Source organism: Corapipo altera, unplaced genomic scaffold, assembly GCF_003945725.1.
Source record: "Corapipo altera isolate COAL_440 unplaced genomic scaffold, ASM394572v1 228, whole genome shotgun sequence".
NCBI classification, from domain to species: Eukaryota; Metazoa; Chordata; class Aves; order Passeriformes; family Pipridae; genus Corapipo; species Corapipo altera.
In genome coordinates this window covers 178,867-194,665 of record NW_020885068.1, presented here as the reverse complement: position 1 = coordinate 194,665, position 15,799 = coordinate 178,867, and the positions used below count along the sequence as shown (strand labels likewise).

The following is a 15,799-nucleotide window of genomic DNA, read 5'->3' as shown; positions in this document are numbered from 1 at the left end:
CAAAGGTCTTTCCAGCTCTCAAAGGTTTTTTCACAAAGACCTCAAAGGTCTTTCCAACTCTCAAAGATCTTTCCCCAAAGACCTCAAAGGTCTTTCCACAAAGACCAAAAAAGTCTTTCCAGCTCTCAAAGGTCTTTCCACAAAGACTACAAAGGTCTTTCCAGCTCTCAAAGATCTTTGCACAAAGACCTCAGAGGTATTTCCAGCTCTCAAGGGTCTTTCCACAAAGACCTCAAAGATCTTTCCACAAAGACCACAAAGGTCTTTCCAGCTCTCAGAGGTCTTTCTAGCTCTCAAAGGTCTTTCCACAAAGACCACGGAGGTCTTCCCAGCTCTCAAAGGTCTTTCCACAAAGACCTCAAAAGTCTTTCCAGCTGTCAAAGATCTTTCCCCAAAGACCTCAAAGGTCTTTCCAAAAAGACCACAGAGGTTTTTCCACAAAGACCACAAAAGTCTTCCCAGCTCTCAAAGGTCTTTCCACACTTTCCACTCCCTGGGAATGTGCCCAGGGCTGTGGGCAGCCAGGGCTCCTGAGCTCTGATGGGAGCTGGGAATTGAAAATCAGCCTTTTATTCCTGGGAAATGATGAGGGAAATTTGCTGGCGCTGAATAAATCATGGTGGTGTTTGTCTATTAAAATCATTGTCCCCTGACAGCAAAACATCTCTGGTTGAGTGAAAATCCTTCCCATGGCTCCTAAATCTGCCCTAGAACAGGACATTTAACCTGTTTATTCCAGCTGTCCATGCTCAGCTCATTGGGATCCAAAAGGATAATTAAAATTATACAATCAGTTAACAATTAAAGCCCCAAATTAATCCGTGGAGCTTTAATATTCCAATATTCCAGGCCCATATTTTGAGTTCTCAATACTTGGGTGCCAAGACTCTCTCTGCTCTCACAGGCTGTGCTTTAAAGAAGGTATAAACAAATAAAATTTAAACAAAGCCCAGTGGGAAAAAAAAGACCAAACCAAAAAAAAACACCCAAAAAACTAAATCCAGCTCTCAAACTTCAGCAGCCAAATATTTATTCACAGATCTTTAGTTACTGAGAGGGTTCTTGGGGTGGAATATTTGTGTTGTAACAGTCAGAGCTGTTAAAATAAAGCATCATTTATAATTTCAGCTCTGGTTGAAACCCTGGGGTTTTTTTAATAAATCAATATTTCCCCGACATTAAAGGGGACTTTGAGGCTTGTGAGGGGCCCTTCCACGCAGCAGTGAATAAACATAAAAGCACAGAGTGGAATATTCCACTTGGCAGCCTCTTCCTGACGAGAAAAATCCATCTTCCTCTGGAATAACTTCCTAGTAAAACGTCTGTACAATTCCAGGAGTGTCTGGAACAAGGGGAAGAACGAGCAGTGCTGGATGGACTTTAAGGTTCCTTCTCACCCAAACCATCCTGGGACTCCATGATTCCATGACATGATCCCTGTCTGGCCTTGGGGTTATAATCTAAGTCTGACCCAGGGAAAGGTTTCCAGCAGAGCCCTTAACTCCAAAAGGAAAACCAGGAGGAATTTCTTCCTGGAAAGGGTGGTCAGGTATTGGAAGGTGGTGGAGTTCCCATCCCTGGAAGTGTCCAAGGCCAGGTTGGAGCAACCTGGGATAGTGGAAGGTGTCCCTGCCCATGGCATGAGAGTTTTCCAGTCCCTCCCAAGCCAAACCATTCTGGGATTCTCCAATTCTAAATAAAGGGGATTTTTGTCACAGTAACTTTAATCCCAAATATTCCAGTTCAGTGCAACTGGGATTGGTTCCTCTTGCACAAACCAACGTGTCACCCATCCTGCTTTTGGGGCAGGAGGCACTTTTTTATATTCCTTTGAACAACTCTGTCTTCTGCTTTCTGTTTCTCCTTGGACCAGCTATTCCACTGAAGTGTTTGTGCTTGAACAAGAGCAGTAATTTCATTAATTGGGTGTTTATCTTCCCTGCAGGATGAGAACACCCATCCAGCTCTTTGATCCTTTGTCTTTTCTGTCCCAGCAACTGGAAATTAAATCCTTGTCCCACTCAGGGCATCATCCAAGTGTTTAGTGAGGGATCAGAACCAGAATTTTTGGTGCAGTGCCACAAATCCTGTGATCTCTAACCAGTCCATGCTGTGGTGGTGGTGGCCCTGAGTCCCTTTTCCTGCAAGAAATCGTGATCTTTTTCCAGAAAAGGGCAATTTCTGGGCATAACTATAAATATTCAGACAGTCCCAGGTGGAGCTAGGCAGGTTTTGGGAAATCCTGAGCAGGTTTTGGGAAATCTTGAGCAGGTTTTGGGAAATCCTGAGCAAGGAAATCCTGGCTTTTTTTTGGTGAATCTGTCAAAAGGCCCCTTCCTAGAGATAAAAATCCAATAACCCCTGGCTGTGGACGTGCCCCAATTATCACTCATTGAGCAGCAGACTTGCTAATGGAGTGTTTTGTCACGCTGGGAGCAGCCTCTGCATTCTTCATTATTTAGTGTTTGCTCAGCTGATGGCTCTCCCACAGCTCTTCCCTTATCTGCACTCCCTCACAATTGGATTTTGTATTTCCCAAAACCCATCAGATACGTCTTCTGAGGGAATACAAACTTCTTTTTCACAATAACCCTTTAAGGATTCAAGTTGTTGGAAGAGGGTGAATTTATTGTGGAAGGCAAATCCACTTTAAGTGGGTTTTATATGAAAATGGAAGTTGGGTTTTCCCTCTTCGTCTCCTGCTTCTCTTGCCTTGTCAGATGCAGATGGAACATCCCCTTTCCTCCTTTTCCCTCGTGGAGCTCCTGAGATCCTCTGCATATTTGACAGAGAAGGGGTTATTATGCACTGGGAAGGATTTGGGAAGTTTTGAAGGTGGTTGTGTGGTGTCTGTAGGTAGGAAGAGGAAAGATGAGCCATTGGCTTATGGAGTTGGAGCTGCCCTTGAAATCCAGCCCCTAGTGGGATCTCCTGACTTCAGATTGTCGTGGTCAGTGAACAACTGACTGGTTTAAACACCGAATTTGAGATTATTTTCTCACAGGAATCACAGGTTGGTTTGGGTTGGAAGGGACTGCAGAGATCATCTTGCTCCAAACCATGGGCAGGGACACCTTCCACTATCCCATATTGCTCCAGTCTGGCCTTGGACACTTCCAGGGATCCAGGGGCAGCCACAGCTTCTCTGGGATATCCATTCCAGCCCCTCCTCACCCTCCCGGCACGAATTCCTTCCCAATATCCCACCTAACCCTGCCCTCTGGCACTGGGAAGCCATTCCCTGTGTCCTGTCCCTCCATGCCTTGTCCCCAGTCCCTCTCCAGCTCTCCTGGAGCCCCTTTAGGCCCTGCAAGGGGCTCTCAGCTCTCCCTAGAACCTTCTCTTCTCCAGGTGAACCCCCCCAGCTCTCCCAGCCTGGCTCCAGAGCAGAGGGGCTCCAGCCCTGGGAGCAGCTCCAGAGCCTCCTCTGGAATCTCTCCAGCAGCTCCACATCCTTCAGGAATGTTGTTCCCAGGGATAGAGGCAGCTCTGCAGGGGGGTCTCACCTCAGGGGCAGAATCCCCCCTGCCCTGCTGCCCCCACTGTGGGATCAGCCCAGGGCACGAGGGGCTCTGGGATGGGGCATCTCCAGCTTCTCCTCCACCAACACCCCCAAGTCCTTCTCCCAGGGCTGCTCTTGAGCTCCCAAAGCTCAGATAAAACAGGATTGTCTTTCTCTTCGAGCTGGTTTATTGGAAGTAAAGCTTTTCTCTCTGTACCCTGTGTCCAGCTCTGTTTAATGATCAATACCTGGGTGACAAGGCTTGCTCTGCTCTCACAGGCTGTGCTTTAAAAAGGGTATAAACAAATAAAATTTAAACACATCCCAGTGGGAAAAAAAAGAAAGAAAAAAAACCACAAGAACCCAAACTAAATCCAGCTCTCAAACTTCAGCAGCCAAAACTCCCAATCAGGAGTTGCTCTCACATCAAACCCTTTGGGGAGATAAATCTTGATTTGCTCAGTGTATCACATTATCTTGTTATCATGTTCTTATCTTGTTGTCCTCAGTGAACAATCACCTCGTTTTAGCTCATTAACAGTTTTAACCCAGAAAAACAGGACTCTGGCAACAGTCTGAAGTTTGACACCTCCTCTCCTGCCATTGCCTTCTCCACAAAAAGAAAATCTCTTTAAAAACAGACCCTGAGGCCATTCAGCCTCTGGACTCCTTTATCCAGGCAGTGTCTAAAGCAGGTTATTTTCTCCTTTTCAGGGGTGATTTCACCCCAAAACCAAAGGTTGTGTATGAAGTGCCTTCAGCTTTTACTCTGTGGGTGGGCAGCACTTCACCCCCAGCTTTGCAGCAGTTCAAGTGAGCTACAAACTTCATTCAAAAGCAGAAAAAAACAGGTCCTGCTCCAGCTTTTCCCCAAACCCTGCATTTCCCTGCCACTGTTAATGCTAACACTGAGCATTTGCACCTCATTTTCCAGCCACAGATCTCTAAGTGCTCTCCAAACCTTAGTGAAGGACATCACTAAGTGAAGACCATCCTGCCTCTGGAGGGTCAGCCTCTCCTTTTCCCTGGCTCCTGGAGCTTCCCAGCCCTGGAATGGGCTCTGATGGCTGAGGGGAATTATCCTGCCCCCCTCCTGAAAGCGATGCTTTTCAAACTGATGGCAGAGCCCCTTCATCCCCCTCGGCCAGAGGGAAAGGAGCTGTAATTTCCAGTCGCTCCAAGGCCCTTCTCCTGCTGCCAGAGCGGTTTGGGGAGGGGGGGTTTTGGAGCACAGATGAAAAATCAGGTGGTAAAATTGATGCCTTTCATTTCCCAGTCGGGCCACCCAGCAGTGCTGAACTCAGCCAGGGCTTTGTGTTTAACCCTGGTGTCTCTAATGAACCGAATTCAGCTCTTAAATGGGCCTGGATTTCTCTCAGGTTGGAGCTGATTTTTTTTTCCCCTCCCTGTCCCTGAACTCGTGACACATCTCCCTGGATTGATTGCTCAGGGGGATTTTTTATTTTTTTTTTTCATTTTTTTTTTTTAGAGATCTATTAATAGAGGACCTTATTTAAAAGCCACATTAGAGATGATCAACACGTGCCTGACCTCATGCAGGGCAAGGACTTGGTGAAAGCTGTTGCTTTGTTATTGCAACAAAAGTGAGTGTCTTTCTGAAGCAGTGAAAGCTGCCCATTTCTTCCCCAGTTCAGAACATCTGCCATTAAATTAACAAGGCACATCTCGAGTGCTTGTGTTATTTGATGAATATCTGTTGCTTCAGTGTAACTTTATTTAAATGACAGCTTTCCAATTGAGCTCCTCGAGCATCATTTCCCAGCCTTTCTTCTTTTCCACCCCCTGAACGGTTGGGGCTCTTCTTGCAAATGCACAAAAACCCCTGTCCAGGTGCTCTGAACCTTCATAATAAGATCATTTCTAACCTCTTTTCCCATCTCAGGGCTGTGCCCACATTGTCTGCGTTCATTTGCTGGTTCAAATCTTCGTTCAGGTCTTGTTGGTTCAGGGAAGAACCAGAGGAAGCCAAAAGGGAAAGGTTTTCCTGGACATCTTTCCTGCCCAGGCTCCCTCTTGTCCATCCCACCCTCAGCCTGTTGCTGTTCCACACCTCTGGAATGCTGCAGAGGTGTCCAATGTTCTCTCCTTGCTGCTACAAACCCCAACATCATCCCCTCAAGGTGCCTGGGGCTGGTTGTTTAACCAAGAAATGAGGGACCTACCTCCAGTCCTGGGTTCCCCCAGGTGGGAACACCCTTGGGCAAGGACAGGGGAGCTCTGCCATCCTCACCCACAGAGAAACGATCTGTCAAACCCACACCAAACCATCGGGGATCACCTGCTAATTAATCACCATTTGTGGTTTGAATAGAAGCTACAAATGTACTCTGACTTAGGAAAGCTGCTGCAAACAGGTGGGAGATCTGAGAGCCCCTTGCAGGGCCTAAAAGGGCTCCAGGAGAGCTGGAGAGGTACTGGGGACAAGGCCTGGAGGGACAGGACACAGGGAATGGCTTCCCAGTGCCAGAGGGCAGGGTTAGGTGGGCTATTGGGAAGGAATTGCTGTCTGGGAGGGTGGGGAGGGGCTGGAATGGATTTCCCAGAGAAGTTGTGGCTGCCTCTGGATCCCTGGAAGTGTCCAAGGCTGGGTTGCTCAGAGTCCCAACCAACCTGGGCTAGTGGAAGGTGTCCCTTCCTGTGGCAGGGGGTGGAACAAGATGATCTTTAAGGTCCAAACCAAAATATTCTGTGATTCTGTGACCAGTTCAGGCAGAGGACAAGAATCCAGCTGGTTCCTTGGCCCTCAGAAGACAAAAACCATGGATAATTTCTTTGGGATGGCAAAGTGCTCAGGCCAATCTCCAAGACCTCCTGGCAACAAAATACCTGTCCTGGTTAAACTGAGCATGAGGAGGTTCCTCTGCTCTGTTTTATGACTTTGGCACTAAAATTTCCCAGCTTAAATACGGGTCAGCTTTGCTGGATCTCGGGGATAAAACCCCACAGTCCTCAGGCAACTAAAAGCTCTTTTAGTTTTCTTGCCCAAGCGATCTCCTGGTGCCTCTCAGTGCCTTTTTTGGGGGGGTGGTTTTTCTCTGGAATTCCGCAGCGGAGCTGCTCTCACGGGTTAGTGGTTGCAGCTTTACATCCGATATTTAAAGGTCAGGAAACGAGAGGTTGTGGATCGGGGACACCACCGGGATGCTCTCCCGGTGCCTGGGGGTTAAGCACTTAACTCACCCCCGTGATTACACTAATTACCCTCGTTCGGTCCTTCTCTCCTCCCACCCACCGGCCCTAAACGCGGGGGATTGTCGTGTAAATAAGTGCCCCTAATTAGCGAGGCTTTCCACGAGGAGTAATTCCAGCGAATCGAGGGGGTTGTGGAAAGAACTCCCAAGAACCCTCTCCTGGTGGTTCAGTTATTGGGATCCTTTTAACTCTCCCGAAGGAAAAATGGCTCAGTGGTGTCACCTTAACAGCAGAAGGTCCTCCTTGCTCGTCCTTGGTTTGGCAGAGGTGACACTTCCCTCTGCTCTGGAAGGGGCAAAATAATGGTCAAAAACTCAGTGATGTGACTCCAAAGCAAAGTCAGTTGTTGATGTCACCACGTGGGATCGCTCTGATCTAACCAGCTTTTAAATCCTGTGGGATTTGGGGAAAAGTGACTCTTAAATAAGCAGGAATTAGGGAGAAGTCAGACTGGGAGGCCGGTGCAGATGATTCCAAACACAGCTGATGTTCCTGCTGCCACCAAAGTCATCTTGGTGTTTGCCTGTTCTCTTGGTTTTCCTGGTTTCTCACTCTTCACCCCACCTTTGAAAACTCTTTGTAATTCCCGTGGATATTCCTATTCAGACCTTCCTCAATATCCTCCTGGACAAGACTCTTCCATTCTTCTTTATCTTCCAGCACAGACCTCCCTGCTGCTCCTCCTCTTGCTTAGCAAACTAATCTATTAATAAAAAAAAACCCCAGCCCCCAAACCATTAATCTATAATTTCAACAGTCCAAAAAAAAGATCTTTCAGGTATTTTTATTTTCATTACATTTTTTTCCCCCCTTGGCCCTGCAGTTTTTGCTCTTTGGCATCAGGACACTGATTGAGCTCAGGAATTTTGCTCCTTTCTCTTCCAGTGAGTCCAGACTGGCAGGTTGAAGGATCTTCTAGGAATACAACCCCTCCCAGGACAAGTTTATACCCAGAAAAATTCCACCCTGATGTTTTGAGGGTGCTTCTTGGGAAGGTGCAGCTCAGGATCGAGGAAAGAAAGGAAAAGGAAGGGAGAGGGAGTTTTTGGCTCTCTGTAGATTGATGGAAGTGTCTCCAGGACTTCTCTGGAGCTGGGATTTTGCCCTGTTTTTAATGCAAATGAGGTGAAGCTCGTGGCTGGTTTGGGCTGAACAAGCCCAGAGAAAGGTGGGAAACTCCAAACAGGCAAAAAAAAAAAAAAAAAGTTTCCAGAACTCAGAAAAAAAGGATTTTTAGTGAGCTTTGGAAATCAAGTCACTTCTGAGCTCATGGAATTCAGCCCAAGTAATAATATTTCTGGGAAGGGTAAGAAAGGGAAGAGTTACATTATAAATCACTGCAAAGAGGAAAAAAAATGAACACAGGGGCTATTTCATAGTTGAGGAGCCCTGGAACAGCAAATCCTGGACTTTTCAGGGAGCTCCTTCCACCCTGAAATCAACTGTGATGGTTTTCCTGCCCTTCGCTCTCCCTGCCCAATTTTGCTTCTTCCAGTGAAAAAACAGTGACAAACGCCTGCTTTTTGGAGTTTTTTAAATGAACCAGGCAGTTTTGGGGTGATTTTCGAGCCTTTTCCAGCCTCGACTGCAAAGTTCTTCGAGGAAAGTGTCGAGCCACCAAAGCTTCCAGTGGGTTTTTGTGCGACGTAAAACTCAAACCTCCGTCAGACTTTGACCTTTCCCTTCTCTTCGCCAGATATTTCCCCCACAATAACCCCTCTCCCAAGGCTGCCTGTTTGCAGAAAGGGGTGGAAAACCAACTCCCCCCTTTCTGAGGAGTTATTGCCTTTTTTCCGAAGTGCCCGGGGAAATGGATGGCGATGAGCTGGGGCAGCGCTAACGAGACAATTCATTAACGGGGGGAGCGTTCGCACGGCCACAAAAAACATTAATTCCCCAAATGAAAAACTAATAGAGTGTTTAGCCTGTTCTTTATCACCGCTGACAGGCCGTGCTCTCCCTCATCAGCGGTGTTTGCTGAACTGATGGGCTCTGCAGCCCGTTCCTTCTTATCGCCGCTCATCTCCCACCGAGGTCGGCAGGAGTTTTTCCAGCCCGTTGCCTTTGTCCCTTTTTTTCCCTGCACTTGAATTTTAACGTGGAGTGAAGGGCGGAGAGGCCACGGGAGGAAGTTTTCTCCGGGCCAGCTTTCAGCTTTGGCTTGTTTTCCCCACGGGTTTTGGGTGCTGGTTGTTCCTTCTCCAAAACCCCGAGTTGATTTGCGAGGGAAAATGCCTCCCTTAAGTATCTTCCACTCGAAAATGGGATTTATTGGTTGGAATTTATGGTGAGTTATATCAATAAGAAGCTCTGCCCGAGCTTGTTTTCTCTTTACTTCTGCTTGTCCTTTAAGTGTTGGCAGAACTTTGCCCCTTCAACACCAGCGAGCGCTTTCCCCATTGATCCCAGTAAAAGCTGAGATTTATTTATTTATTTATTTATTTATTTATTTACATTCCAGACCAGTGGAATTTAGACAATTCCATCCTCCCACCTCTTGTTTGAAGGGTCCTGACCTCTTGCAGCTGTCCTATCTGTTCTGTTTTCATGAGGATCCCAGTGTTTCTCTGTCAGTCAGTGGGGTTTGTCCATAAATGTTGTGCCCATAAATGTTCTCCATATCCCAGAGCTTTGCAGGGATCAGGGGTCAAGGAGGAAGATTTGGGCTGTTACAAGGGACACTCAGTGCTGTCATCACCTCTGCTCATCACCTCCCCCACTCCTGTCTCCAGAAGTGCCTCCAGAAAGAGGTGTTTGTAGAGACAAGCTCGTGGTGGAGTCGGGAGTTGACCTGATCCATCTTTGTGGAAGCGAAGGTCAGAGCATGGAATTGCAGAGCCACCATCCTTTGGAACTGCCTTTCCCTTTGGATCCTGCAGGAAGAAGACAGCTGGCACCCAAAATCCAAGTGTCAGGTGGCAGAAATGTTGAAGGTCGGACCAGATGACCTTTCAAGGTCCCTTCCAACATGGTCTGTCTCTGATCTTGGAAATCTGAGGAGATATCGTTGCTCTCAGTGTTTTATTTCTATTTAAACTCTCTGAAAAAAAGAATAATTTAGGTAGAAAAGGAGCAATGCAGCAATTAATCCATAAACATTTTAAGCATCCAGCCATATCTAGGAGGTCCCAACATTCACCCCTCTGAGAAGCACAGGGAAGATGTCAACCCCAAAATCCAGCTTTGCTTCCCCGAATCCCTGGAGCTCCGGGATGAATCTCGTGAACTTTGGGAGAGTCAAAACCCAGTTCTAGATTTTATGGCACATTCCAGACCTTTCCTATAAATCTGCAGCTCTGAGATCTCCAAACTAGACCAATTTAGGAGTAGGCAGTGAGTTTGAGCTGTGCCTTGGAGCTTCAAATAGTGCTCCAGCGGCCAAAAATTGGTCCAAGTGGCATCTGTGGGGCCCTTCCCACTCAGAATATTCTGGGAATTCTGGGATTCCTTTTCTCAGCTGTGTCCCAGAGTAACAGATCGTGGCTTAAGAGAAAGAGAGGTGTATTTAAAAATGTATGTAGTGATGTATTTAAAAATATAGTGTTCTCTCCTGCTGCTTGGGTTCAGAAGGATCTCCTGGAACGTGTTTTCCTTCAGAAATCTTCCCAAAATAAACCCTTGATGTTGAATTTGATGCACTCACTGTACTTTAATCTCCTCTAAAAAACCCCACATAATCACCTATCTAATTATTCTGACTTCACCCAAAGCTTTTTTCCTATAAATAACCAGATATTCTCCTTTTTATTTGTGTTTGAATAGTAATTTTGTCTCCCGGTGGCATCATCACCTCGTGGTACTAGAAACTGTAGGAAAAGGAGATGTGGAGACCTGAGTCAGCTTGAATGGGAGTGATGGATAAAAAGCACATTATCCAGGTTTTCCACACTGGGAACTAAAGCACAGAAAGTGCTTCGTGAGATCCCCAGAAAAGTCTCCAGCAGGGAGAAGAGTTAATCCTGAGCTCTAAAGGCTTAGTCTGACACGTAACCCATAAAAAATTCCCTTTGCCTTGTGTATATTTGCACTTACTTTGGAGTTTCCTCTTCTGGAGTGGAAGGGGGTCAGGCATTAAAATTTAGGAAGCTGTGAACTGGCCTTTAATGTTATGACGGGGCACAGCAAGCGTTTCAAACAGCCTCTCTTTCCCAAAAAGGAGGGGGTTTTCCCCCAATAAAGCTGTAAAACACCTCTGTGAGCCTAAAGCAACTGCAGGGAGCGCTGTGGAGGTTTATTCCTGAGGCTCAGAGCTTGTCTCCTTGGATTGATTTCCCTCCTCATGCCATTCCATTGCTACGATCCGTCCGTGGTGGGAAACAGCCCTCGAGTGGTTACAGAGGGTTGTTTATGGGCAACAAGGCAGGTTTTGTTTAATATTCCCGAGCTCTGGCAATTCCCAGCCATCAATTCCCAAGGCCCAGCCTGTCAGGAGAGCCAAAGGATTGAAATCAGGGGTGGCAACGAGGGCATCGGGTTCATTTTTTCTGCACTTTGCCGGAATGAAACGGCAAAGTTTCATTCCCCGTTTCCTCAGGGAGAGGGAACCTGGCTGTGCTTGCAGCAATCCAGGAGAAATTCCAAGCAAAGCTGTGTTATCCAGCAACATGGAAAGCTCAGTTTAGACAAATTAATCCGGGCTCAAGGTGATAAAAACGCCAACGGAGCGAAGCCGCCGCTGGCCCCACCGGTGGGTGTCGTGTTGGCCAAATTGGGATCATGTTCAGCTTGGATTAGGGATGGAGGGTAAGGAAAGGGATCAGGAAAGAGGAGAAGAGGAAGAAGAAGTGGATGGCTGCTGATCTGCTGGGGTTTTTTTCTGATATTTGAAGGCTTTTTTGCTTTTTTTGCCGTATTTTTGCTTCTCTCCCGTTTTCTCGGAGGGGTGGTGGGTCAAATGGCCCTGGGGAGTGTCACCCTCTGCCCAACTCCACATTTTTTATTCCAGACCCCTTAATAATTCAGGCTCTGATTATTTTGTTTTTTGCTGCTCCAGCTCATTCTGTGCCCAGGATGATGGAGTAAAAAACCGTCTCGAGCGAGACTTAAAGAAACGGGGATTTTTTTTCTCGTGGGCTGTGAAATGATCCTTCCTGGACACCCAAAGGAAAATTGATGGGCTCTGAAAGGCTTCCTTGGAGCTCAAAAAGCAAAAATCCACTGGAGAAATTCATCTTCATCCCCCCTAAGCCCCCACCTGACCCTCCTGTGAACACCCAGAAGGAACTTCAGGCTTTAAATAAGGAGCAGCTCGTCCCCGTCTCCCTCCTCCTCTCGCCTCCTCTGACAAATATAATTACAGCTTCACTTAAAGTGCTGTAAATGAGTTCTGGAGAGGAGAAAAATGGTGTGTGTATCTGCCTGCTGCAGGAATTAGCTGACTCCTGCTTTTCAGATGATGGGTCCATCCATCTCCGGGCCTTCCGGGGTGGAATCTCTGGAGCGAGAGCCCTGACACTGCTAAAGAGAGATGATTCTTGCAGCCAGTCCATCTCCAGGCTGATAAAAGCTACTCAAAATGTAGAATTTTTGGTTCAAAATAGTTGTGGGTTTGTGTATGATAAAGGTGAGGTTTCCTGCTTTCTGCTGTGACCAGAAAAGCATCCCTTGGTCTGATCCCTGAGCCAAAAGTCCTGTCCCCCTCCAGGGAAAACCAGTGTCACTTGGAGATGTCACAGCTCTTCCAAAGCAGCTTCCAGGAGTCATCTCTTAACAACCTTATCTGGAAATTAGAGGTTGTGTAAATAATCCCATCACTGGAATGGATAATTCCATTTTCTCTGCCGGGTAAAGCTCGGTGAGGAGAGAGAAAAGCTGGGAGAAGTGTCAGGGTGTGCTGGGGAGGGGGAATCCCTGTCATTCCCACTCCCCCTGGGGGTCGTCACTCTTATTTCCCTCTTTATTTCTCTTCCACACTCCAGGCCAGTGAATTATTTCCAGCAGTTTTTGAATTTCTCACCGTGTTCCTTCAGGAGCTGCTGAAGGAGGGGACTCCACAGGGTCATCCCAGAGTGCTTTGGGTTGGAAAGACCTCCAAGATCATCTAATTCCAACTCTTTGCCATGGGCAGGGACACCTTCCACTATCCCAGGTTGCTCCAATCTGGCCTTGGACACTTCCAGGGATCCAGGGGAGCCACAGCTTCTCTGGGAATTCCACCTGCTTCCAGCTCTCCATGTTTTCCATGGCTTCATCCATGCACACTTTGCTCTGGTTTAATTCCCAGAACATTTAGAGGCACATTCAGGCACTTGGGTGAAATCTCTCCCTGGGTAAAATCTCTCCCTGGGTGAAATCTTTCCCTCTGGCTTTGCCACCCTCCTTTATTTGTGCAACTGCCTCTTATATTTTTACCTCCATTTTGATTTGTTTTACATTAAAAAAAGTGGAGTTTTATCTCCTCACTTTTTTTTTTCTCTTTCCAGGCTGGTTTGATTTAACTTTAGGAGCAAAATTTAATTTTGTTAAATTTTGCTCCTAATTAAATTAGGAGCAAATCCAAAGCTCAGTGAAGGTTCCTCTCCCAAAGCAGGTTGTACAAACAGCCCTGAGAGACATTTACCTAAATCAGCCTCCAAGGCACAAAACAGGAGGAAAGTTGTGCCAAGGGAGGGTTAGACTGGATATATGGGAAAATTCCTTCATGGAGAGGGTTGTCCTGCCCAGAGCAGGGGTGAAGTCCCCATTCCTGGAGGGATTTAAAATCCACGTGGATGTGGCACTTGGGGATGTGGGTCAGTGATGGCCTTGGGGAACGATTTGATTCTGTGATCTTGGAGGGGCTTTTCCAGCCTTAATGATTCCCTGATTCTCCAAAGAGCCATGGAGAGCTCCATAGGGAAAACAGGAATGTTGCCCTGTAAAGAACAGAACATAAAACATCAATGAGGAAGTTTTAGGCTGGAAATTATATCCCAAATTTTAACTTCCCAGTTGGAGAAGTGATGTTTGGAAGGAGCCAGCAGGGGTAGGAACCCGACCAGCTTTAATATGGCCCAGGAGTTCATACTCCAGGCCCTGGGACACAGGGATTGTGGGGATGGGACTTGCTGATCCAGGAGATTCCCTGGCAATCCCATTGTTTGATTCAAGTGGAAGCTGTGTAAGAGGAACCAGCCCGATCCCAAACCTTGCTAATCACATAGGCAGGATGTCAGTCCTAAAGTGCTGCTCGAGCAAGGCCTTGATCCCAGGAATTTGGGATGTGTTTCCTCTAATTAGGGCAGAATCTGAGGTAACAGAATGTTATTCCTGTTAGGGAATTCACTCCCTTACTCAAGGGGCAGCTTTTGGGTTGCAGGGGAGGAGGTTCAGGGTTAAATGTGAGGGGATAAAATATAAGGGGTTGAGGTTACAGAGTTAGAGCTGCACTGACACCCCTCAGAGACAGAACAACGTCCTCAGGGCTGGGAGAAATTCCAGGTAGTGTTTTGGAGGTCTCTGTGGGAAGGAAGCAGTTGCTCCATGGCCAGGTCACAGCTTTGCTTCGCTGCCCAAGAGCTGTGTTTTATTAACAAAACCCCCCCAAAAAAGCCTCCCAGGTGCCTCTGAGGGAGTAAAGACTCACCTGAGGTCAGATGGGGGAGCCTGTGGTGACCAAAAAAAGGACCCTGTCACATCTTGGAGCTGTGCTTTGGCTCCCAGGCAGCTCTTTCCAGCAAGATGAATGATCCTGGATTCTGCAGCTGCAGCAGTACCCATCACAGAGCAATATCTTCCCAAGCAAATGTATCCTGGGGGTTGATTAAACCCCCTCAGGTTCACTTTGGAGTTCAATCCATTGCAGAAGCACTTTGGTGCTTCATAGTAGATGTTAAATATCAAATTAGAGCCGTTATCGCTCAGCCAAAGGCACGGAGAACGCACGTGTTTGGGATGGGAGGTGCTGTGGGTGATAAAGCTGCTGAAGGATGTCACAAATCTGTCCTGTCTTCTCTTTTCCAGCCATGTCTCCAGGCCAGGACAGCCATTCCAGCATGGAACAGCTCCCTGCATCCGAACAGATCCTGCAAACACTGAGTGAGCTGGCCAGGTCTTTCCAGGAGATGGCCGATCGCTGCCTGCTGGTTCTGCACCTGGAAGTCAGGTGAACACCCCAAAATTTGGGATTTGTGGGTGAGCCTGGCAGGCTGTGGGTTAAGAATGTGACCAGAGTACATATTATGGCATCAGAGAAGGATAAAGTTGCCTGGTGCAGCATCGAAGGTCGGTCCAGAAGTGCCAAATCACATCACCAGGGATGGCTAAACGTGTGAGGGAGGCAGGAATTGCTCAGGGAGTTCTGTGTCTTAACCAGCAGCGAGATTTAGATTAGGGAGAAATTCCTGGCTGGGAGAGTGGGGAGGCCCTGGAATGAATTTTCTGGAGAAGCCGTGGCTGCCCCTGGATCCCTGGGAGTGTCCAAGGGCAGGTTGGAGAAACCTGGGATAGTGGAAGGTGTCCCTGCCCATGGCAGGGGTGGAACTAAATGATCTCTAAGGTCCCTTCCAACCCAAACTGTTTTGTGATTCCATGACTGTGTGTCAGAGATGAGGAAAAATGTGTTTCTGGGGAGCTTTGTACTGAAAAAAGGCACAATGGTGTTTTAATCATAGATCACAGAATCCCAGAATCAGCTGGGTTGGAAAAGCCCTCCGAGATCATCCAGTCCAACCCTTGATCCAACCTCGCTGTGGTTCCCAGCCCATGGCACTGATGCCACATCCAGTCTCACCTTAAACACCTCCAGGGAAGTGACTCCACCCCCTCCCTGGGCAGCCCATTCCAATGGCTGAGCACTCTCCATGGAAAACCTTCCTTCCTGATGTCCAACCTGGCCCTACCCTGGCACAGCTTGAGGCCGTGCCCTCTTGTCCTACTGCTGGTTCCCTGGAAGCAGAGCCCGACCCCCCCCGGCTCCCCCCTCCTGTCAGGGAGTTGCAGAGAGTGAGGAGGTCTCCCCTGAGCCTCCTCCTCTCCAGGCTGAGCCCCCCCCAGCTCCCTCAGCCTCTCCTCACAGCACTTGTGCTCCAGTCCCTTCCCCAGCCTTGCTGCTCTTCTCTGCCCCTGCTCCAGCCCCTCCAGGGCCTTCCTGAGCTCAGGGCCCAG

At 47.8% G+C, this 15,799-nt stretch overlaps 1 protein-coding gene across 1 annotated transcript in view; it reads left to right on the top strand.

The window, feature by feature from the left end:
- The window catches only part of EXOC4 (exocyst complex component 4), a 203,863-nt gene that overhangs the window by 161,862 nt on the left and 26,202 nt on the right, over positions 1-15,799 (top strand). The window contains exon 8 of the mRNA XM_027669176.1: positions 14,657-14,798. Coding sequence (XP_027524977.1) covers positions 14,657-14,798 — 142 coding nt within the window. The remainder of the gene's footprint in view (positions 1-14,656; positions 14,799-15,799) is intronic.